At 36.2% G+C, this 23,436-nt stretch overlaps 3 protein-coding genes across 7 annotated transcripts; 2 read left to right on the top strand and 1 right to left on the bottom strand.

Annotated features, from left to right (window-relative positions):
* Positions 1-1,366: 1,366 nt before the first annotated feature.
* On the bottom strand, positions 1,367-6,175 carry LOC306908958 (calcium-activated chloride channel regulator 4A-like). Its single transcript, XM_079482261.1, has 14 exons — positions 6,024-6,175; positions 5,456-5,593; positions 5,236-5,380; positions 5,044-5,146; positions 4,789-4,954; positions 4,470-4,700; positions 4,053-4,277; positions 3,781-3,961; positions 3,444-3,550; positions 3,147-3,362; positions 2,644-2,908; positions 2,396-2,560; positions 2,069-2,287; positions 1,367-1,933 (listed from the first exon to the last, which is right to left on the bottom strand). The coding sequence occupies exons 1-14, from the start codon at positions 6,168-6,170 to the stop codon at positions 1,551-1,553; spliced, it is 2,691 nt and encodes an 896-aa protein (XP_079338387.1). The 5' UTR covers positions 6,171-6,175; the 3' UTR covers positions 1,367-1,550.
* Positions 6,176-7,931: 1,756 nt separating this feature from the next.
* On the top strand, positions 7,932-12,596 carry LOC306908221 (uncharacterized protein). 4 transcript variants are annotated; one of them, XM_079480907.1, is made up of 5 exons: positions 7,952-8,251; positions 8,400-8,512; positions 8,856-9,312; positions 10,765-11,031; positions 11,167-12,480. In XM_079480907.1, the coding sequence occupies exons 3-5, from the start codon at positions 8,907-8,909 to the stop codon at positions 11,670-11,672; spliced, it is 1,179 nt and encodes a 392-aa protein (XP_079337033.1). In that variant the 5' UTR covers positions 7,952-8,251; positions 8,400-8,512; positions 8,856-8,906; the 3' UTR covers positions 11,673-12,480. The 4 variants fall into 4 exon arrangements, with proteins under 4 accessions (XP_079337031.1, XP_079337030.1, XP_079337033.1 ...); XM_079480905.1 differs by lacking the exon at positions 8,400-8,512 and having other exon boundaries at positions 7,932-8,251; positions 11,167-12,596; XM_079480904.1 differs by lacking the exon at positions 8,400-8,512 and having other exon boundaries at positions 7,935-8,217.
* Positions 12,597-12,879: 283 nt separating this feature from the next.
* Positions 12,880-16,000, top strand: trappc6bl (trafficking protein particle complex subunit 6B, like). Of its 2 annotated transcripts, XM_079481291.1 has the most exons (7): positions 12,926-13,059; positions 13,302-13,383; positions 13,503-13,594; positions 13,834-14,019; positions 14,109-14,192; positions 14,332-14,425; positions 14,575-15,747. In XM_079481291.1, exons 2-7 carry the CDS (start codon positions 13,374-13,376, stop codon positions 14,604-14,606), a joined length of 498 nt encoding a protein of 165 aa, XP_079337417.1. In that variant the 5' UTR covers positions 12,926-13,059; positions 13,302-13,373; the 3' UTR covers positions 14,607-15,747. The 2 variants fall into 2 exon arrangements, with proteins under 2 accessions (XP_079337418.1, XP_079337417.1); XM_079481292.1 differs by lacking the exon at positions 13,302-13,383 and having other exon boundaries at positions 12,880-13,059; positions 14,575-16,000.
* The last annotated feature ends 7,436 nt before the right edge of the window (positions 16,001-23,436 follow it).

The following is a 23,436-nucleotide window of genomic DNA, read 5'->3' as shown; positions in this document are numbered from 1 at the left end:
TCGTATCTTGAGTCATGTTTGTATTACTGTAGATAGACCCACTTGGCGTCTGTACAGTAGGTGCAGTGAGTTCATAGGTGATTTTAAACTGGTTTTGTCACCAACAGTCTGATTCACTGACACTGTTCCATTGAGTCAGCTGTTCTCTTTCCTGTACCAGCTGTAAGCATACAATAAAATGAAAACATGAACATAACAAAATGCTCAATAAACGTTTATCCAGTTGGTATAATAAGTGAAGCAAACGCATCCACTAACAGATTGGAGGTGATATCATCAGTGGCTATTAAACATTTCTCTTCTAATTCTAACATAAAATAATTCACATTTGATAATAAACTGACATTGAATTACTGGTAATGGGGTTTAAAAGAAACTGAGAAAAATGATTGAATCTCCTATTGCAACCTTATTATCTGCTTTAAGCACCTGAAGAAATGCAAAGTACTGATATTGATACAAAGTATTAATACAACAAGTGAATGGGGGCCAGTGCTGTTCGGTTACGAACTTCTTCAAAATATCCTGCGGAAGAAAGTCATAAAGGTTTAAAATGACAAGAGGGTGAATAAATGATGACAGAATTTTCATTTTTGGGTGAACTATCACTTTTAAGCAGAAGAACTGAAGGTTACGATTCCCACTTTGCCTTCATCTTTAATGATCTGCTATATGAAATGTGTGGTGGCTTGCTGCTCCCGAGTACTTCTAGAGCCCTTGAACTAAATTATATATCATCAAAATACATTTCAACATTACTTATTAAACTAATTTCAGGACGTTAGCCTGGATGGTTTAACAGTAACAACATAAAACAAACAAACGTCACTTGCAATCTGAATGTGATAACACTGCACAAAAGCTATCTGTTTGCTCAAAAGCAGGTATAATCATCTTTATACAATTGCCCCTGATTGCAGAAATAACACACTTCAAGTTCCTTGTGCTTTAGAAGAGTAAAGGTCATGATTGACAGGGAGCACATACTGATAAAATATCTAGCTTGAAGGCATTGCAAGTCGCTTAGCATCAAAACATCTCTAATCTTCATTGTAATGTTCAACTTATTTGTGAATATTGTGTGATCCCACTGTGTGAGTTTTAAACAGTGATGCTAAAACACAATATGATCTCATTTTTTAAACTGTTAGTTTGCTGATTTAATAAAACAACAAGAATCAGTGTATGAAACTCAACATCATTGGTCTATTTACATTTATTCATGTGTGTTATTGCTTGATAAACATTTTTCTGTTTCATTTTTAAACGGGTTTATCTAGTGGCCTCTTATAGACTATGAACTGGTTTATTTTGTTGTCAGTTCTGGCAAACAATAAGAAAAACTTGATCCAAGAAAAACTCACTTAACATTGAAGCAAATTTAATCAAATGCCTTTTGCAGTACAGAAACAAGAATTACGTTTATTAAAAAGAAGTAAAACACCAGTACAGAACCTTAAGATTTTTTTTATATTAAATTAAAATAAAAAAAACTATTCTTGTTGAAATTATTATGTTTTTGACAATAGTTTGCATTAGATTGTTATTGACTACGCATTAACATGCTTTCTTCGTTTCACTGCCCATGCTGTTACAGCGACAATCAAACATACCACTATAACTGCCACACAAACTGAAATGATAATAACTGTCAAATTCAGGCCCGGATTTGAGATTCCTGGGGGTTTGGGAGCAGACAGGATCTTTGATGCTTGAGCAATGTTGGATATTTCAGATTTTGCATCACTATTGTCCTCAGAGCAAAGAGCAAAGAAGAGTGTGGTACCATTCTCAATTGTCATATTAAATGAGTGTTGTTCTGCTGATCCAGCCTCCTTTGGTGAGACGGTGGATGTGTTGACCAAAGAAGCATCGCTAAAGTTCAGTCGAAGCATTTCAAGGTCATCGCTCCATCTGATCTCATAGGATTTAGCTTAAAATAAATATTTATATATAATAAGGTTAATGCACAATAAGGTTAGTGTAATTTCAAAATATTTATTTCAGCCCTCAAGATGAAGTTACACATTTAAAAAAACGTTTATTTTTACAGCAAAATGTGCGTTACCTGTTCCCTGGTCAAAGTCTTCACCAGGAGCCGTCCAGATGAGAAGTACAGTGTTCTCCTGGATTTCAGCATTAAGATCTGTGATTTTGTTTGGAGGATAATTTGGTGGATTTGAAATAGACACCTGAAAACTTTCTCCAGTGGCTGTTCTGCTAAAATTTCCTTCCACAAGTGGTTGTTCAGGAACCGGAGGCTTCGGAGGGTTCAGCTCCACCTTATCTAAAAATAGAAATGAAAAAGATGCCATGCAATGCCACGTTTCACAATATTTTTACTAGAACTACTGCCAGTATGAAGCAACATTGTGTGATATTGATGATAGTTTACCATCCACCACGTATCCAGGTACATATAGAGCGCCGCTCTTTCTGTGGAGAATAAATCTGGATAGTCCGTCTTTATTCTTTACTCTCACTTTCAAGCTGATTCTGCCTTTTACTAACTTTGTGAAATATCTGGAATAGATCCCATCATCTTTGAAAGCATCAGCTCCTATTACAGATAAAGATTTACAGTTTGTTGATTTATATTTTAGCATGTGTTTGCGCTTGAGAAAAGGATTTTGGGTAATTTACCTGCTCCATTATCAAGTAGCTCTAATTGTTCTGGAAGCCCAGTTTCTGGCTCCAGTGTGGCCTTCACTTCAGCATTTATTACAGGTCTGTAATTCTGACTAACCTCAGCAAACACAATCACGGGTTTACTGCCATCGATTAGCTGCTGATTCACATGGGCTTTGACAATGATAGGAGGAACATCAGAGCGAGCTGCTTGACTGGTTACTGTTATAGTCAAAGACTGAAGTTGTCCACTCAGAATACTGTACTTCCAGTCTCCAGACTACCAAACACAGCAAAGATAACACAAAACTTTTAAGACTTTGACAAAGCACACATTGTATTTTCTAAATTATTCATTAACATCTCTATCTATTTTAATCATTTTTGTTAATGACTATTCAAGGCATTTGCCCTCAATGCCTTTTTATTATATTATAGACACACTTATGTTTGGAAGCTTATGGTTTGAACAATAAACTTCAGCCATAACTCCTTTATAGCTATTAAAGTCTTCATACCTCTGCAGTTCCTGGAATTTTTAGTGTGAGTGTCTTTGCTGATGGATCTTCACTCATATCTGCTTGACCGTAGATGGACCCTCTTGGCGTCTGTATATACACAGTAGGTGCACGGATTTCAAAGATGATTAAAAAGCTGGTTTTGTTACCGACGGTCGAATCCAATGACACTGTTCCATTGAACCAGTCAGCTGTTTTCTTTCCCGTACTCTCCAGCTGTAAGCATATACAATCAAATTATATAAATTATTTAAAGCATATATATATGTAAATAAAAAAATTATGAACATGCCAAACCTGAACTGGTTCTTTCGTGTAGTCTCCAGTTGGTATTGTAAGTGAAGCAAATGCATCCACTAACAGATTTGAGGTGATATCATCAGTGGCTATGATAAATTTCCCGTCTAATTTCAAAATGGAACAAAAGAGAAATTTAGCATTCGATTGACAAAAATTAAGACAAAATATTTTGAAAAGTTTGATTTTCATACATTGTGTGACAACCTTGGGGGAGGGGATTGGCCATATATGGTCATATAACCATTAAAAATCAACAGTTGGTGTTAGAAGTTATTGATTCTTTGTTTGGTGTTTGCATCTGTTAGACACATGATTTTCATGTTATCACACTTACCGGTCTTGTTCGCCATATCCTGCAGTGCTACATCGGCGTTTTTACCCAAAGCCAAAGTGTGTATAATGGCACCACTCTGTATAGCAGTAGGAGCACATGAATTGATGTTGTCTGTTGCCTCACCATCAGTGAGAAAAATGATTTCATCTCCAAATGCATCCTTATTATCTGCTTTAAGCACCTGATGGTTATAAAAATAAATACATTTGCATTGAATATTTATACAAATCACACAAACATTAAAAGGTATATGAATATAATTTACAGGTCACCTCTAAGGCTTTACTGAGGCCAGTACAGACGTTTGTAGATCCACCTGCTTGTGTTGGCAACGATTGGATAAGACTCTCTCTTGTGGTCTCACTGTCAATAAGAGTCAAGGGTTTAAGAGTTGAAGCAGAAGTACTGAAGGTTACGATTCCCACTTTGCCTTCATCCTCAATGATGTGCCGTATGAAATGTGTGGCGGCTTGCCGCTGTCGAATAATCCTAGAGCCCTTGAAAATGATTTTTACATCATCAAAATAAATGTCATGCTAATTTCAAAACATTAGTTGGAAAAATGTTGAAAACTCTGTCAATGTAAAAATATGAATTCTTGCAATGTCAGCTCAGAGAGGATTTATCAGTTTTTCTGACCAATGGCAGAAAATGACACTTCATGTTGAATATATGTTACTGCCACATACTTGCATGCTTCCTGAGACATCAAGGATGAGACAAACGACACGTTGCATTCTCTGCACAATAGTGAAAGATGGGGCTGGTGGAGGGGATTCCAGCGGTTTTAGAGATTGAAGGGCATCACTGTCCACTGAATCCTCAAATATTACTGTCCATGTAGCTTTATTTCCACATTTCTCATTTTGCATGTTTGGGGCCGCACCATTGTGTTCGTCTTCTCGACAAAACGCAACTATCTGAAAAATTGATCAAAATAAATCAATATTTATTCTCTCGAGACTCTTATGGTTATTTTCTGTAAATGTCACTGAAATGAATACTTACAGAATCAACACTTGGTAAATACATTATGGAGCTTTTTGTGTTTTGATATTTGTTTGGAAAGAACTGACACTCTTTGGTAGGTAGTGAATTTTGAGGATCAAGGAGACACGACTGAAGAACGCCAGAAGAGTAATCGTAATACTGGCCTGTAATGTGTTTACTACATCTATAAATAAACACATAGACAATGTTGGTCATCCTTTCTAAATTATAATAATTTGGTTTCTTTTTCATAATCAGTTATTGGTTTATAACCTTGTAGCTTGAACGCCATTAGAAAAGTAGAATGGCTTGTCTTCATTGTATTCATCATATACTCCCCATCTCAGATGAGCCCATTCATGAACCAAAACCCTTCCTACAAACAAACAAATAAAAACATTTCAGAAAATTAAATAGCACATACAGTAGTTTGAATAATTTCATGAAAAATGGTTGACTAGCGACCTCTTGATCCATAAGCCTGAAGGAGTTTGTCATTTAGGAGGAAGTTTGGGGTGAAGTGGATGTATTGACTCTCTGATCCACAGTCTTCATACTGGTTGGTGTACGGATCATCACCACGTGCCGGATTATCAATTCTTATTCTGGCCTGCATTTGATTAACAGTTTGTGTCAGAAACATTTATTTTGTCCAAACAAGACAATACGTCCAAATGTTCTGTACCTTCTCAAAGGATTCTGTTCTTGATTTGTTAAACTCTGCGCTTCTCCATTGAGGTGGGACTAATATTGTAATGTCTTTGAAATAGACCTTTTTCTCCATTGCTTCAAAAAGATACGGAGAGCCCTCAGTAAACATGTCCTGTCCAATAAAAGAGATCAAATAACAATGAACTTGCAAATGTATTTATATTAAAAAACAAGTCTCGCTTGAAATACTGTCAATTCATATATCATCTAGCTTTCACAATATCCAATGTACAATACAATACTATCATGACCCACAAAATTGGTCACAATGTCTATTTGAGAAAATAAATAGAAAACAAAAATAAATAAATAAAATTAAACGAATGCTAGCAGTTAAATTCATCTTAAATTTGATGTATTTTTAACACTCAACACAAGTTCAGCGCTCAAAATTAACAGAATATCAATAATCAGTTATTGTCAATGCCTGTATATTCCAATTAAATTATTAATTTAATTCATCATTTTTCTTAATAACTAAAAATGGATAGGAAGGAAATACAATATTACTTATAAACGTCATTGATAAGAAGAAAACTCACCTTTATTTTATCAATGATTCTGATGTCCTCCGGTACTGTTGAACTGATCGCCACCAATATATCCGTGTATCCATTTTCCTCCAGTTTAATTCCAGAGCAGGTGGATGACAGCAGCATCCACAACCAGACACCAACTCTTGAGTCCATATCTGCAGAGTTATGAACAGAAACTCCAGAACCCAGTTTTAAACAATGTTAAGACAATAATTAACTTGAAAGACACAGATAAGAAGAATCTGCTCTTTACCATCATTAATTTATGAGTCAACTGTAAAGAACTGACCTTATTGAGAAACAAACATGATCACTGTGCAGAAATGAGGAAAGGGATGCCCAACCCAATTTGTTATCTTAACAGATTTTTTACGCATCATTGCCCTTTTTACACAACATTCCCGTCACTGCAACATGAGAAACCCCTACTGAACTCAGTGTTTACGAAATTGTTAAATTGCATGACAAAATGAAGGCTCACAGTTGATAGTAGAGAAGTAACAGTGTAACGCAATATTTTATTTCCAATGCTCAAAAACGTATTCTTTTGGTTCAAATTCGTCTTGAGTCACTGTACATAATACTGCAAACGCATTACACTAGTAATAAGAATAAATGTATGAAGTATCAGATCAGATTTAATCCATATTAACCAGCAATTGGTTGGTTGAGGTACGCTTTAGTAAAAACAGGACAACATATTTTGGTCCAGTGTTATTTAACAAATAAAGGAAACCACCAAATGTGCACTGCCTGCTGTAGGCTACTTTAAAGGTCCAGTGTATGAAATTTAACAGCATCTAGCTGTAAGGATGCAAATTTCAACCAACGGCTCACTCCACCCCTCCCTTTTGAAGCACTATGTTGGCTGACACAGAATTTAGATGTCGTCACATTTTCACTTCTTTCCCAAGGGAGATAACCTATTTAAGAAACGCGCTCCATAGAACGGTTTGTCCGTTTAGGGCTGTAGAAACAACATGATGAATTCCATTTAAGGGGACCCGCAGTGTATGTAGATAGAAATAGCTCATTTAATACAACGCTTCGTCTTTATACACCTCTAAAAATATAGTCATGTATATTATATTGCATTTCTGTCAAAAATCTGCATATGTAAACAGTGTCAAATATGCTTAACAAATATGTTTGAATTGAATTATATTGTATCATTTCATAGAGCATGGACTGCAGTTGATCTTTTCCACTGTAGCTGAAACAGACTTTGAACTTTCCTTGTACTTTTAAACTCTTTACAATGTATATCTTACTACAGTACACAAAACGTTTTCTGTATTTGTCTTTTTAAATATACACACATAAACCACAGTACATTACTTGTGTGTGTGTGTGTGTGTGTGTGTGTGTGTATGTGTGTGTGTCCCAATGAAACTTCTGATTTATAATATATTATCTTATACTCCGACACAGCAGGTGGCAATAATGAGCATCCAAAAGCCGGAGCAGAATAACCATTGAGAGGCAAAGCTGGTGGATGTTTTGCTCGAGACGCTGTCTATATTCCAACAGGGGGCGCATGACGGCTCAGAAAGGCAAATATTCCACTGAGCAACGTTAAATTACTCTTAAGTTTTTGCCTTTCTAAATATATTATACACTATAAACAAAACCGATTCGATTAAGACCCAGAGATGATATATGATGTACGCAGAAATGTGTAATCTGTATAATTGTTTTGGCAGTAACCACGAGGGGTCCATTTCCATGAGCGCTGAGAACACGTGTCACGCTTCAGTAGGTGTGAATAATTGCCCCGAAATATGAAAGATGATCTAAATGACATCGAAAATGGAAAAAGGAAATAAGTCGCATCCTGGCTAAACAAGAAGCGACATCTCCCGGACCACGAAGTCCCGCCCATGTTAGATTTCCCATTGGCACCGATTGCCATTCTCCCGCCTACTTTATTTCTTAAGAGGAAAAGGCTCACCATGAAGTAAACAGATGTTTTTAGTGTCCAGAAAAACATATTTCACGTCAAATAACCATGTAATTTATGAGTGGGGCCGTAAGCTGAAAATCAAAGCAGTCGAGAGCACGTCAACGTAACAGACATCCTGGCTTACATTGGGCGCGTTGACAATATTTTGCGCGATATTTTACGCGATCTGTCATTTGGCGAAGTGACCGCAGTTCTGTCGATGCGGAGGCGTTTGAGATGAACCTTTTCTTCACTACGGTGCGTAACGTACAGGAGGCCTAAAACTGAACAGGTCTGTGTTGGTTCGTTTTTACCATATATAAAGGTGTCGGTATATTTATGGTCTTTGCAGAGATTTATATTCAACGTATCGTAATAGTTACTAATAATGTTCATTCAGAAATGTATAGTGGTGATGCATATTACTTGGTTTCCTTTAGGGAAGGAAGGCTGTGAATCTTTAGGTGGACAGCGAATCGATTCGCTTCACGAGTCATTGGTTTTCAAAGTTGTTAATTCACATGGATTTCATTGAGTGTCGTGCATTTATAAGGTCATTGAAGGATTTATCAGAATTTATGCAAATTGTTTACTTGTTTGTTATTAATATGCTTACTATAACGTGAAATAAAACGTTTACGGTTGTTCATTTTCATTAAGGATGTGATCAGAAACCACTCCAAATCAGTAATGTTATGTCTCACGTTAATTATACATTAATTATAAACTGTTGAAATATATCAAGCTTTTAAAAAAAGTCAATATGAGTATTAAAGTAAATATGTTTATTGTTTATGAGCAATATTTAAAGACCAATGAGTCATTGCACTGTCAACAGGAGTTGAATCATTTGAGCTTGTTCTTTAACATCAAACTCTTCAAACCTCTTTCCAAAGTCCTGCACCCAATGGGTTGCTTGTTTAGGAGGCTCATACAGAGAGGACATCATGAACCTGAACGAGAAGAAACCCAACAAGTGGTGGACTGAACCCGACACGTTTGCCATGTTGGCACTCATAGAGCGAATGGGTCTGGTCCACGAGCTGGATAAAAAACGCCAGCGCAACGAGTCTCTCTTCCGCCGCCTCCGAATGAATCTCACCAAACGCGGCATCCACTTCACCGTCACCCAGATCCGCAACCGGTGGAAAAGCCTTAAACACAAGTACCGCAAGATTAAACTGGCGAGCTACCGAAGTCCCGCCGCACGCCTCTCCGCCATTGAGACTTTCAGATATTTCCACATGCTGGATCGCATGTTGGTGCGCAGACCCAAGGCTGCAAATGAGGAGGATGAGCTCGCAGATGATCCTGTAGGACGGTCACTCGTGGACCTGGATGACCACACAGACAGTACTGTTACCGTTTCACAGTTGTCATTGACTCTTTGCAAGATTCGATTGATTTTACACTTTGTTTGCTTACCCTCATGTCGTTCCCGAGCTGAATTACTTAATTGTTTCATGTGGAACTCAAAATAAGATCGAGAGGGGATTGCTCTTTTCCCAGAATAGCGAGGAACACTTTTTCGGTCATAAATCATAAAACATCCAAAAGATCTCAATAAAAATGTTATGCTATATTCCAAGGCTTTTGAAGATATACAATATATAAGTCACACAGTTCAGTTTATCCCTCAAAGCTATTGAGTGACTTAAAAAAACAACGCATACGTGCTATGGCATATTGTAGTTTTATGCAGTTATGTCATGTTTTGGAGTGTGACCTCAGTTCCCAAAGGCTTTCACTGTATGAAGAAGAGCAGTATGAACATTTTTCAACAACTTATATAACATAATGTTCAGAAAGAAATACAGCTGCGGATAAAATTAAGAGACCATTCCAAATGTTCTTTTAATCAGCATTTTTAGATGCATTGTGGCCATTCCAGTCAGTCTGTTGAATTTCAACAAAATCAAACCCTAAATGGACAAACAACTCTGTGGCGCCCGTTTTCTCTCCCCACTCTCGTTCTCTCTCAAGTATCTGGACCAGTACAATATTAAAGCGGTTCCGGATAAACAAATGACGCTGAAAACTGCTCCGTCACAAAATATCTCCATAGATAACTATGAGTATATCCGAGTATACATTTTATGAGTATAAAATATTAACGCAAATCCTAGCTCCTCCTGGCTTTTATATACTTATTTTGTACATAAAATCCAAAGACCTTATTTTATGTTATAAATAAGACATCCCTCTTTCTAGAGTCTTTCTAATGCCTGCATGATTTCTCCCCTGCGTCAACATGAGAAGACGCGCTGATTTTTGCCACCGTTGTGTTTTGACATATTCGTTGCAAATCTATAATACAACGCTAGTGGCCGCTGTAAATCAAAAACTGCGCCTTTAAAAGTCAATATGAACTTGTTTTCTTTTCAGTAATTGAGGTCTGAAAAAATACAGAGCATCTACCTGTAATTTTGAACCGTTTCTCAAGTTTTCATTTTCTGCAAATAGAAACAATATTTTTATTTGAAATTTGGTAGAAATATTGTTACTAGTTCACAGAACGAAACAAAAAGAACTTTACCTAAACACATAACTAGGAATAGTAAATTCAGAATGTTTTTAAATGGTCTCTTTTCGCGGCTGTATGTGTGTTGGAATGTCATGAGGGTAAATGAAGTAAATGAAGATGAATTTTCATTTTGCATGAGGTTATGGTTTCCTTTTTTCTAGAGATACACTTGCTAATAACCTATACTATAGTCTACTATATTTGCCTGAATGACTAAAGATTTCTAGTCAAAATGTTGTCATAACTGTAATAGATGTAATTGCTGTTTTCTGCTCTTCCAGATTCATGGCTTGAAAGCATTATCCCTAAATCTGAGCCTGACAACATGACTCCTAAATTAGACACTGACGGGGACGACAATGAGAATCCAGAAGATGTGGCGAGCTCTGAACCTCCGAGCTGGGCTCTGGGACCAGATGAGGTTATGACTCTTGGTTTGTCAGGAGAATATCTCTATGCAGTGAAGAATCTACCACCATCCCTATGCAATCCCAACAGTATGGAAAGTACGAGAGAGGCTGCTGACTGCAGCCAAGATGATTTTCCAGGTGAAATGCTTTTTAAGTTCTTGTGTTCAAATGGTAGCACTTATGGAGATTCAGGCGAACAGAAAAATGTTCTTCACACTTGTTCTTAGCATAATGCAAGACTGTGGTAACAATGTTCGTGTTTATATTTCTCAGCGGGAACATCAGAGGACACCAGCAGCCTCATCCTGCAGCAGCTCACCATTTTGAACCACCGCCTCGGAGAACAGGTGGCAGAACAAAAAGCCTTCCATTGCACCATGCTGGGCATGATGGATCGTCAGATACAGGTCCTGGAGCAGCTCTCCAATTTCACCAGGAACCACCAACCTAAGCCTGAATCTACTGAGACGGACTCCTCCATCAGCCAGAAGGTTCAAGATGCCCTGCTGAGGATCCTGGGGCAAATGCAGCAGACTCAAACACAGACGCTTCAGTCATGTGCCCAGTTACCCATGCCCCAGACAGAACCTACACCTTCTTCTTGGAAGGTATCTGTCTTGGAGGTTCATAAATCACCCACTGCTGATGATGAGTCAAGCGGTGAGACTCAGAACTCTCAAACAACGGAGGTGTACAATAACAGCAGCCCACCTTCTTTAGAGATGTCATCATCAACCAAGAACTCTGCTTTACAGAATGGATTGTGTCATCACAATTGAATGCTTCTCTTTTGGGACTCTTTATCATTTAGAAACAGTAAACACAGGCTTTCTGTCCATTAGATGTTTTAAGAGGCTGTTTGATACAACACCTGAAACATCAGTATTCATGGTTGAGTTTGTCAGACTTTTGACATCTACATTTAGCACTTTTTCAGTTTTCGTAGGAAAGTATTCAGTGTTCTGATGTTTTAATCAGCGATACGTTTTTGTAGAACAAAGAACAATAGACTTACAATATTTATTTACTTTTTTTATTTCAAAGTAACAGTTGATCTGAATTATAGATGAAAAGTAACTTCAATGTTTAGAATTTGCAGTTCAGACAAAGGGAGCTTTTTTGCCTGTAATGAAATATATTGGTCAGTGGAAAGACTGCAGATACGTAAAAATTGAATTTCTTCCAGTTAGGTTTGGGGTATTTTTCCCTTTAGACATACGTGCAAGTTTTAACTTTTAAGGATGGTTTTAACATGTACCTCATGTAGTTTAGTATACACTTGATAAGTCTATTGATTTGATAACTCAATAATTGCTTGCCTCTAATGATAAACCAATTCTTTTAATATTTGCCATGATACTTTGCAGATGCTCTTTATCTCTTAAAGCAGAATAGACCAGGGATGTTTCGAACAGGTACAAAACCTGTTTTAGCATATGATGTCATTGTGCATTTTCCTCACTATGTGTGACTCAAAGTTTTACAAAAAAAACACCCGCAAAATATGGGATGAAAAGTGAAATTATGCAGCATATGGTTTGATTAAGCTGGTATGTTTTATGTTTGAATGATAAAATTATAATGATGAAAAAAGTAGATGTCTTTTTATTTACAATAATATGCTATTATTATATTATAATTCTACACAGGTGGTCTTTAGTATGACATATGTGGTCTTGGTCCCCTGTAGTGATAGAATTACTACATTGATCAAATTATGTATGCAGCCATACAGCCTTCATGCAGATCAGCATTCGTTCCCAGATTAATGTGCACAACTTCCCCCCCAAACTTTTCTTTCTAGTGTAAATAGGTCAACCTGCCTTTTCATATTTGTTTTTCATATAACAACATAACATAACATGACATTACCAAACTGCAAATGTTTTTTCCGAGATTATAACCCTACACAACTCCCCAGATTTGAAAAGATTTGTATTTTATAATATGTAATTTACTTACTGTTGCATGATCTTTAGAAATAGTGTGCAGCAAACCGTTTGCAGTACGCGAGTTGTTGCAGTAATATTCCGCAGCACGAGGTGGCAGTAACGGTTATTTCTGTCAACTCTACAACCGAGTGAAACAACAGATGACGGATATTATCTGTGTAGCTGCTTCTTTATAAATGTATTTTTATTTCATGACTAAAGCAACTTACAAGCAGTAAGTATTTTAAGTGTTTTTACATTTACAAGATACGATTAAGCAACGTCAAGTTTTATCATTAAAGGTAGTGTAACATAATTTTTGCAGCTGAGTAGCTGTTTTCACGTAATGTTCCGATGATCTAACGTTAAACGCCATTTTATTATAGAAAAATGTTCTTGGGGTTTTGTGTTATAACATTTTAAATAACATAAAATCCGGTGTCGGTATAACAACATGCTTAACATCCATGCTAACAGCTGGGAGCAGCATGCTAGCAGGCGTCAGTTTGACAGTGCGTTACAGTGTAAACATTACAGTAACATCATTAGATGAATGCAGGTAAATACAATCCAATAGAAACAGCAGTTATGCTATATATTATTTCTGTGCGTCATTTTAGCGTTTTGTGCACGTATATATTGTGATCATTTCCGCATGACTTTTACTCATTATTTCAGCTATGGCAGATGATGTTTTGTTTGAATTCCTCCACATGGAGATCGTGGCTCACGTTTACAAAGAGCAGGCGACCCGGGAGGACATTGACAAGGTAACATATGACAAGTGTGCTTATGATTGCAACATATTGGTACAAATTCTATTGTTTCTATTGCTCATAAAATGGCTTTTTTATTTATTTGTCTATAATTATTTTATTGAATAACAATATTATTGAAAGCAATAAAATTGGTGTAATCAATCATATCTATAGACACACACACACATACACATATATATTTATATATATATACAAATTTTCTTTGAACTGCTTATGTTTACTTTCCTTAGGAAAGGGTGACCTGTGTATCTACTCTAGAAGCAATGGGCTTCAGAGTTGGTCAAGGTCTGATCGAAAGGTTTACAAAAGACTGCCCCAGTTTCAAAGATGACTTGGACATTATGAAGTTTGTTTGTAAGGACTTCTGGAGCACCATCTTTAAAAAACAAATCGACAACTTGAGGACCAACCATCAGGTCTGACTTTTAAAAGCGATGCAATAATAATGAAGTGGCATTTTAGCTACGATTATCATCTGTTTGTTTCTCTCTCTTTTTTGTTGCAGGGCACGTTTGTCTTACAGGACAATACATTTGCATTGCTGACACAGTTTTCCATAGGAAAGCAATACCTTGAAGATGCCCCTAAAGTAAGAATCTCTCTATTATGTTTAGGTTTATACATTAGTATATTGCACATTCTGCCATTATAATGTTTTTATATTTTTTACAATTTGTATCGTTTTTTAGATCAGATTAATAATCTCTTTTGGGTTTTTTTCTCTGTAGTATTTAGCATTTTCTTGTGGTATGATTCGGGGAGCTCTGTCCAATCTGGGCTTGGAGGGTGTAGTGACTGCAGAGGTATCTGTAATGCCATCATGTAAGTGTGTGCTCTCTTTACAAACATGTTATTTTAACCTACGTAACATTACAAGTATTTGGGGCTGTTTAAAGTGTCATATAAATGAAAGCTTATTCAAGGTTTTGTGACATGTGTTCACTTTCTTTTTACACGTTTGTTGTTTGTAGGTAAATTTCAGGTTGTCATTCAGAAAACCTAGAATGGACTAAGCAAACTAGGAACAGTCATGTTTCATCAACTTCAATGTGAATTACAAGAAACAAGATTCTGAATGTTTACATCAGATAGGCTCTTTACAATGTTATTTTTAAGACAGCGCTGTTACATTTAAGTGAGAAGGTTTATACAATTGCTGTTTTCTTATATTTCATTCATTTGTTATTGATGCATGTATACCCTAATTTTCCAAACCCCTTACATTGAAAGTTTTTAGTGATAATGATAAAACATGTCATGCTCTACCTCTTCATTACAGTAAATTAATAATAATGATAATGGGTGGATATTTTCAAAAAATATGATAGTCTGGCTGTTTTATATTTCATACACTTTTGACTATTTAAGACAATAAGAAATATTTGATGTTAAATGTTGGATGTATTTTCTCACAATCATTTCTGTACATTTTCAACCAATAACTACAGCAATCTAAACCCTAACACAGACAATTTGCAAGTCACCATTTATCTGATTGATTATTTAATCGTAAATGTTACAAAATAAATTATTTTTCCTTTCTTAAACTGTAAGCAACGGTTTGTTTTTTAAGGTGAATTGGGAGATGGTTTTAGTTTTCAAGTGTTTAGATATAAATATGGGTTATTTTGTACACCAGAAGAGGGCAGCGTTTATCAACCTCGTCAAATACCTCCAGACAGAGTGAAAACCTCAAGGGTTTTTTCTTTAATGAACAAGCTTAAAGAACAAGCTTCTTGCACTTCAGTTATTCCAAGATGTCTTTACAGCGAGGTACCTCGCTTAATCAAAGCTTTGGTTGTTTTTGTTGTTTGTAAAATTGATAACTGTCTGAAATCAGGTCATGGGACAGCTTGGTTTCTGTATACTGTGTCTGTTTGTTGTTACTGCACATATCTGGACAAAATTATAAATATTAAACAAAAGAAGGATTTAAAAATACAAATGTTTGTCTGGCTAACAGAAATAAATTGGGAAATGTACTGACTTCCATAAAATAGATACTTCTGAATAGTGAAGAAATACTTGTATTATATAATATGTAGTATTCCTGACTTCTTTTAGTATACATGTAGATTCGCTTTATCTATGGCCAATAATAATGTAGCGTGATTGTTAAAAAAATTAAAAAGTTTCTTTTTTGCATTTTGGCATTGATGCATAGAATATATTAAATATACCAGGACATCTTTAACTACTGTAAATATATATACTGCCATAGTCTTTGCACTAATATTTCTTATATGAACGCACAGTTTTATAATAATAATTCAGAAACATTTAAAGGGAGATCTGGACAAGAAACATGAAAGTTTTTTATGCAGAATGACAAGTTCTCATGTATGACTTTTGTGTGAATCCGTAAATAAAAAGCCATGCAGTGAGATGAAACACCACATGCTCTTTCCCTATAGCCAGGCTGTTATTTTGTAACTCATTTGTAGTTTTCCCCACGTTTTCAGACAGATCTAGTGTGTAAGGTCGTGCTCTCTTCTCCCCTCGATTATTTGTCCCAGAAACCTTCTTCGGCTGCTATAAGAAACAAACAAAAAAAGTGCGGTCTTAAATGGAAGGCCCGCATAAAGAACTTTAGGAAGGCTTCCCCAGTGAGAGGCCATTCATATGCTCTCTATTGTGGAGCGGTTTTTCCTTTGCTGCCGGCGGAGGTAAATAAACGCCCTCATCCAGAGCGCCAGCTGTCTCTCTTCTCCTAAGATGTCATGAAAGGGTTAGTGGAATAGCCTAGACAAGAGGGTCTGCAGCTGAGCCCGAAAACAGCCAACTTCAAACACATCATGTCCAAGCAAACCATAAAAGTTTGTGGACTTTTTTGGTTACTTTTGAACCGATATGTAGCAACTCTTTTTTTTTATGGCAGTTTGTTTGCCTTTCTTGTACACAAACACAGTTGGTGTAGTATTGAGATATTGTGATAGTCTTTTTTTTGTTACTTACTGTTCTGGGCCAAATTAGCATTGTTTCATTATTTATAAGACTGTTCTCCAACTGTTTGTAGATTGCTTAGGTGCAAAAAGTTAAATTGTTACTGTACATTGTAATCTTCAGTCTTCTTAATCTCAGAATTTTCTAGTGAATTGTTGCATCTGAATTTCTCAGTTGGCTCAGTTTTGTAAATCTTCATGTCTGGACTGTTGCCACAATTGATCCATTTTTAAATGACTGAGCCAATTGAAAAAATATATACTAATCATATAAACATAATATAACAAATCCCTGAAAAGTAAAAAAAAAAGAATAGCACATTTGTGATTTAATGCTGATTTTAATTTTACATTGTGTCAGTACATTATATAATATATATATATATATATATATATATATATAATTTGTTTTTGAGATGAACTATTAAGTATATGACTTATGAGTTTCATTCTATGAACAATATTTCTCCCAAATTTTATATAAAAATTGCATCAGGGGAACATAAACAACTGTTAGATAATGTAATCTTCATTTTAATACAGGCTTTGTTTTAAAGCTAGCTCATTTCAACAGTCTTTTTCATAACAATGTCTCCTGGAAGAAAGATTGCCCTGTTAGCAAAGAGCCCATCTGCCAGTCGCCTGTGAGACTGCTTTTAAATGCGTTTTATTCCGCATTCCTTTGGCTAACTTGCATTCACTTAAAATCAATACACAACGGAGCACAAAAATGATAAACTACAGCAGGACAATACAATCCACCCACTCATGTGTCTTTCTCCGCACCCACCGGGCCAGTATCCTGCCCTCCCGAGCACTGCTCGAGCGCTGCTGGTGGTTGGGGTGGGGGTTTGAGGGGTGTATGGGAACTCGAGTCAGTGAGACGAGCTGCAGCTGGTTTGTGAATGCAACCAGAGGAACACAAAATCCCACCAAAACACTCAACTGGGTTAAGTGCTCGACTTACTGCAATGTCTTCACGGGCCGTCTCATTAAACCCTATTTAGTGTACTGGACAGGAATTGTGGGACATTGTAAGGTCAACAATAACTTCAATCACAAAACTATTTGGTCTTTTAAGTTATTTATCATGGAGCTTTGGAGAGATTGGGTCGCATCTCAGTCTTCATTCGTGTACCGTTAAAAATATGACGTAATAAAACAAAGCTATAGTTTGGCAATGAGAGCTCTGTTTAACCTGTTGATTGACAGGAAAAATGGGTTTTGTCCTCTATGTGGGTCGTAGAGATGTTGAACAGGATAAATCCGTGGACCCTGGGTTGAGGGGTGGGTGGGAAAAAATGCATTTAAAAGTGCCAAACAATAACATTTAATTTGCCACTCTTATTACAAAAGGGAGCCAGGCAGTAGTGTCTTTGTAAAAGAGAGAGAAAGTGGTGCACAATGCCTGGATATCTGCAGTCTTTCTTTTAACGGTGCTGAAAGGATTACACTTTTAAAAAGAAAAAGAAAAAACTAAAGACCTGTACCTAATCACTTCCCCTGGTAATTCCCTTGCTTGATTAAAAGAGGGGGACAAACCGTAGAGGGATATCAAGAGGATTTGAGAAATGGGGGAAGGAGTGGGAGTTTATTACATTTTTGGGTGGTGGAAAATGGAACTGTTATGTTATTTGGTTTGTTTGATGAAATGAACATGTTTTCCTATTTCACTTTTTCAAGTTTATAGTAAAAGTAATATAACAGATGGATGCAATTGTTGTGGTTATGAGAAAGAGATACAGATACATGAGCTTTGGAGTCAGTCAGCCAAAACATCCAAATGTAATACTTAAAAACCTATTTCCATTAGATAAAACATTACACTAGTGCTGCAGGCACACTTACTGTGACTTGTAAACTAGTGTAAGAGAGCTTTACTTGAATAAAAAAAATCTAATGAAATAAGATATAAAATCAAATAAATAGAGAAAACATAAAACAAAATAAAAATACGTACAATAAAATAAGATACAATAAATACATAAAATAGAAAATACATGCAGTAAATAAAAATACATAAAATAAACATAAAAAATCTAATCAAAAAAAATATTAAAGAAAAGTAAACAAATAAATTAAAAAAGAAAAGAAACAAATAACAATAGATAGATTGTTTGTTTAGACCTGTAAGAGACTATATTTTAAATAGGAATTGCTTTTTTGATTGCAAGCTAGCTAAACATACTTATCTGTTTACCTAATGAAAAGCTGTCAGTGATAATCCCTTCATTGGAAGTCACTCAGCCTCTGAGTCTTTCCCAGCTGAGTCATTTTATGTAACCACTGTTGGAATCCACCAGGATCCCTTCTTAAAAAAAAGAATGTCCTTTTTGTCCATCTCCCCTCAACCCATCTGCCTTGCCACTCTCCGTCATCCCATTTGGCTTCTCCATGGTGATGGAACATTTGTGCAGTGATGGACGGTCGGATATACGGACCCTTTGCTTCTTGCTGACTCTTCTATGAACAGTCTGCATTGCTCCGAGCCTTTTGTCTGGGAGTCTCGCTACGTTCTCTGGTTCTAATTGAATCAACAGGATTGCTGTTACGAAGAGTGCGGAGGCAAGGGGGTCTCCTGGAGGGCAATGGAAAGGTCGGGACCTCTGATCCCAGCGCAGTACCTGCTGGGCATGGCCCACTAGTGTCAAATCTTGGCCGCTGGAATGAATTAGTAGCGTGTTTGTAATGAGTTCCAGCTGGAGCACAGAGCTGGAGTCATTATTTTGTTTTTACAGGAAGTTGGTTGGTTTATAGAATGATAACTTGGGAAATAAATCTGCTGCTTGAAAGGACATTATGTTAAACTGGAATTTAATGATTATCTAAAGTGTCAAATTTCCTCCGACACGAGCAGTCATTTGTTGACCCTCCAAGAGTACAGTCAAACCAATCCCTTTCAAATATTTTTTTTTCTGAAAACTTTTGTGTTTAAAATATATATTGATATATATAGAGATAAATCCAACAAAGTAAAAAGCAATTCATGACTGTAGTTAGAGATCATCAGAATCGAATGCCTGTGGTAAACATAATTATCTTCACAAGTATCAACCCCAAAGCTCATATTGCCAACATAGGAGGGGCAACGGTGTTGATGTTCACCTCCCCCAGCAAACCCCTCAGGCGTTGCAAATCAGACAGATATCCTGATTATTTGTCAAGAGTCTTCAAGAAGGAATACACAACAGTTCTGGATAATGTAGGCCTGCTTTGGATTCTGGGGTCTTTACGCCATCACATGGGGGAAGGGAGGTTTTTAAAGTCCTTCAAGAGCAAGTTAGAACAAACTCATGTTGTGACAAAAATGACTTTAAAAAAAAGTATAATGTCGATAAATGACAAATATCATCCCTTAACAGTGCTAACAATGCTTTTATTATTGACATTTTTTTCCCTTGATTCTAAATAGTTTAGAATCAATGAACATATCACACAGTATTTAGCTCAATTACATCAGAAGTAACTGTAATTAAATTACAGAAAATATAAGTTATGCTAACTTGCTTATGGGTTTTGCATGCAAAAATACATAATCTTTAAGGTACTCTATTGAGTCAGTTTGCTATGAAATACCATTTAGTTAATCGCACGCTTATGGAAAGACGATAATGACAAGCATAACAGCGAGTTTTGCATTTATATACCCAACAAGTTTATTCTGAAAATAACTTTAAAAAAAGTTTCACAATGTTTTCTTATTCTATTAGACTATATTTTTGTCCACTGTACCCTCTATGTTCAAAACCTTACAATTTTCGCTTGAAGAAGAATCGTATAGGTTTTTAGATTTGACACTTGCTACACATTCTAGCCTAACACATATCATTTCCATTACATAGCTGTGAAAACAGCCACACAACTCACGTGAAATTCCTTTGAAGGACATTATTAATACACAGCACATGCACAGAGAACATTGAGACTAAAATTGTTTAAAGCGTATACTGTGTCTCCTCCGAGGCTGATCCACAGTTTGTTCAGTAGTTAGGGCTCATCTTTTCTAAGATCTCTTCTGGAAGAGTGCAGTGCGTGGAAAATTACAATGTAGGTGCTCAGGCATGCTCTGGAAGGCAGATCCCCAAGGCTTGCCCGAATCTCATTAGAGGACTTTCCAACGTTTATTATGATTGGACGGCCCTGTGAAAGGAAAGCAAAGGCCCTAAGAGTGTGGGGTAAGCCTGAGTGCGTGTATGTTTGTATGTGTGTGTGGGGATAGAGTTAGACTCATTCCCATCCAGGAAGCTGATGTTGTGCGATGGCCAAACCACTCTGAGACAGATCTTTAATGTCGAAACTCTTTTTTTCCTTGATGCACCACGCATGGGGCGGGTTTTTCTATTCCTCGTTTCTTACGGATTCCTATAAATGCACTTATAAGTGTTTTTGAGTAGTGTTTAAACTAAAGGCATTGCCACAAAGGTGACCAGCAGGGGGAGGCTTTGAAATCAAATGGATGAAGGATGGAAAAATACATCTTGAGAAATTCAAATGAAAAGCAAGTGGTCTTTATAGCTTGCCCGTATAGCACGTATTTTCCTAGTAATCTGTTCCTTGCTGGTTTAGGTCATATACAACACATGGATGTTGGCATTGTTGAAGGTGAAGACCAGATTTTAGTTTAAAGATATACTTCAGCCGAGAAAAATAATTCCCATATTTTATTCACCCTCAAGGCAATCTAACTGAATATGAAGAATAATTCTGCTTGAAGAACAATGCAGTCAGAGTAATAAAACCACGTATCCTTTTGCTTCCAAGTGGTAGAGCGGAAGTGAATGGAAAAACATGCGCAGCGGCGGGATAGCAGAAGTTAGACATTATCATTAATAGCGTTGTCAATATGGATTATTCTCTTAAACAAACGCATCGATTCGAGACCTTTGTTAAGATCACAAAGCAGTGTTGAGAAGTTCTTTGATCGATGGAGCTTCAAAAAATTGCCCCCATTCTACCATTTGGAAGAAGGAGGACACGTATTATAACTCCGACTACAGTTCTCTACAAGAAGAAACTCAGTTATTATGCCTCGAGGGTGAGTAAAACACAAAAAAGTGAACTATCCCTTTAAAGGATTTAACCATGTAGGGGGGTTGGGGTACATTGGGTCACCACTGTGTCTATATTGTACACATTTTCTGTTATGTAGTAATTTGTGCGGTTTTATGTCAGGTAAAATTATGTTAATGGCATTAATCACTGTAAAAATTCAACAATTTCAGCTGCCTTCAGTTTTTAAGTTAACTAAAATTAGCTTTAAAAAATGAGAAAATCCATAATGAGTAAATAAAATTAACTTTATTAGTCAATTGAACTTAATTACATTTAACTGAGAGAAAAATCGCCTTTTAAAATACAACGATGATTTTTTTAATGCAGTTCAATATAATTTATGTTTAATTGACTCAATTAGTTAATTTAATTTACTCATTATCAATTTGCTCATTATCTATTTACTCGATTTATGTTTTATTTTATTTACCGTAGTTTTCGTATTTCGGTTTATTTTTATTATTTATTTCCATTTAAATGTAAAGCTTTGAATAGTTATATCTTTTGTTTGAAAAACAATGTGATTATGCTTCTTGGAAAAGTTTATGTGTTATAACCAGAGACGTAAAGTTTAGATTTTAAAAATACAGTTAATTTTCCAATGTTCTCAACAGAAAAAAGGACATTCTGCAGTTGTACCGCTCTACATGTGCTTTCGTTCATGTCTCTCAGAAGATACTCTTACCCGGAGTGACTTAGTGATATACATATTGTCTTTTCTTCAATAAACATTGCAGTTTTCTATTTCATTCAGAACTTTGCTTTGCCAACAGTGATTATTCACCGGCCGTACATTGTAAACAACTTTAAAAAGACAAATAGCCTACAGCAAAAATGCAGCAGCTCATCCATAAAGTCTGTCAGTAAAGAGCGGCTGTGTCCTCACTGCATGTGTATGATCGTGTGTTTTGTGAAGACTTGCCTTTCACTCGACTTCACTTGTTTTCTTTAGAGTAATTGGACACTTTTTCCCTCCAGGAGTGTTTTTCAGTAGACCAGACCCTATCTTAGCCACAGATGCTCTTACTCTAGCGATCACACACCATTGTTAGACAAACACACAAAACTCTTGAAGTATTTGGGGATATACTGTATATGATGCTTACATATAAGGTTTCAGACATTAAACAAAATGCATTTGATGTGTCCACCTTTACGCACACGTGCACATCCCGCACGCTCACAGTTAGCCTGTCTAAAGTGCTTGTTGTGGTTTGTCTAACTGGTGCTGAATCACAAGGTCTCGGTTTACTATCAGATAAACATGATGGAATGGATCTACACTAAAAGAATAAACGTTTAAGATGAATCCTTGAAGGCTACAGTCTAGAACAAAACAGCTTAGATGGAAACAGGTAATAATGACGAAAATATGAGGTAACAATCTAGTGTTGATCATAATTTGCACAAATAGCAAACTTGTTAAAATCATGCTTAAAATAAAATTGGTAAATAAAGTCCGGACATGTTTCATACACTCCTATAGCATATGAAGGACTGCTGTCGTTCTTCTTATTTGACTCATATATGCACTATAAACACTAAGGATGTCAAAATTACTATATAAACAGTAGGCCTATGTTTGACCCAGTCTCATAATTTAATTAACGCTTCAAAGTTTGATTTCAAACAATTATTTTGCATTAAATTCAGTCTTTGTTCTGGTCTTAAAGCTATCAAGGTTTCACAGAATATTCTTATGGAAATAGGATGAATTTATGTAGAAAACAGTAAATCACAAACAAACACTCAAGCTGGGTTTTCACAGGCACATGTTGTAATATCTCAGCAACAATTATTAAAAAAGCATATTTATATTAAAGGAACAGAATCAGAATC

The sequence above is a fragment of the Barbatula barbatula genome (assembly GCF_947034865.1).
Source record: "Barbatula barbatula genome assembly, chromosome: 19".
NCBI classification, from domain to species: Eukaryota; Metazoa; Chordata; class Actinopteri; order Cypriniformes; family Nemacheilidae; genus Barbatula; species Barbatula barbatula.
The sequence above is the reverse complement of the archived record's forward strand: the minus strand, read 5'-3'. Positions and strand labels throughout refer to the sequence as shown.

Bases quoted from the DNA above. Each gene is read 5' to 3' on its own strand.
- trappc6bl (XM_079481291.1), top strand. The intron at 14,020-14,108 runs GTCTGACTTTTA...TTTTTGTTGCAG, and splicing joins ACTTGAGGACCAACCATCAG to GGCACGTTTGTCTTACAGGA. The intron at 14,426-14,574 runs GTAAGTGTGTGC...TGTTGTTTGTAG, and splicing joins GGTATCTGTAATGCCATCAT to GTAAATTTCAGGTTGTCATT.
- LOC306908221 (XM_079480904.1), top strand. From the start codon at position 8,197: ATGAACCTTTTCTTCACTACG. The intron at 9,313-10,764 runs GTACTGTTACCG...CTGCTCTTCCAG, and splicing joins CCTGGATGACCACACAGACA to ATTCATGGCTTGAAAGCATT. The intron at 11,032-11,166 runs GTGAAATGCTTT...TATATTTCTCAG, and splicing joins CAGCCAAGATGATTTTCCAG to CGGGAACATCAGAGGACACC.
- LOC306908958 (XM_079482261.1), bottom strand. From the start codon at position 6,170: ATGGACTCAAGAGTTGGTGTCTGGTTGTGGATGCTGCTGTCATCCACC. The intron at 2,909-3,146 runs GTATGAAGACTT...TGTGTTTGGTAG, and splicing joins AAATTCCAGGAACTGCAGAG to TCTGGAGACTGGAAGTACAG. The intron at 2,288-2,395 runs GTAAACTATCAT...TTCTATTTTTAG, and splicing joins ACCTGGATACGTGGTGGATG to ATAAGGTGGAGCTGAACCCT.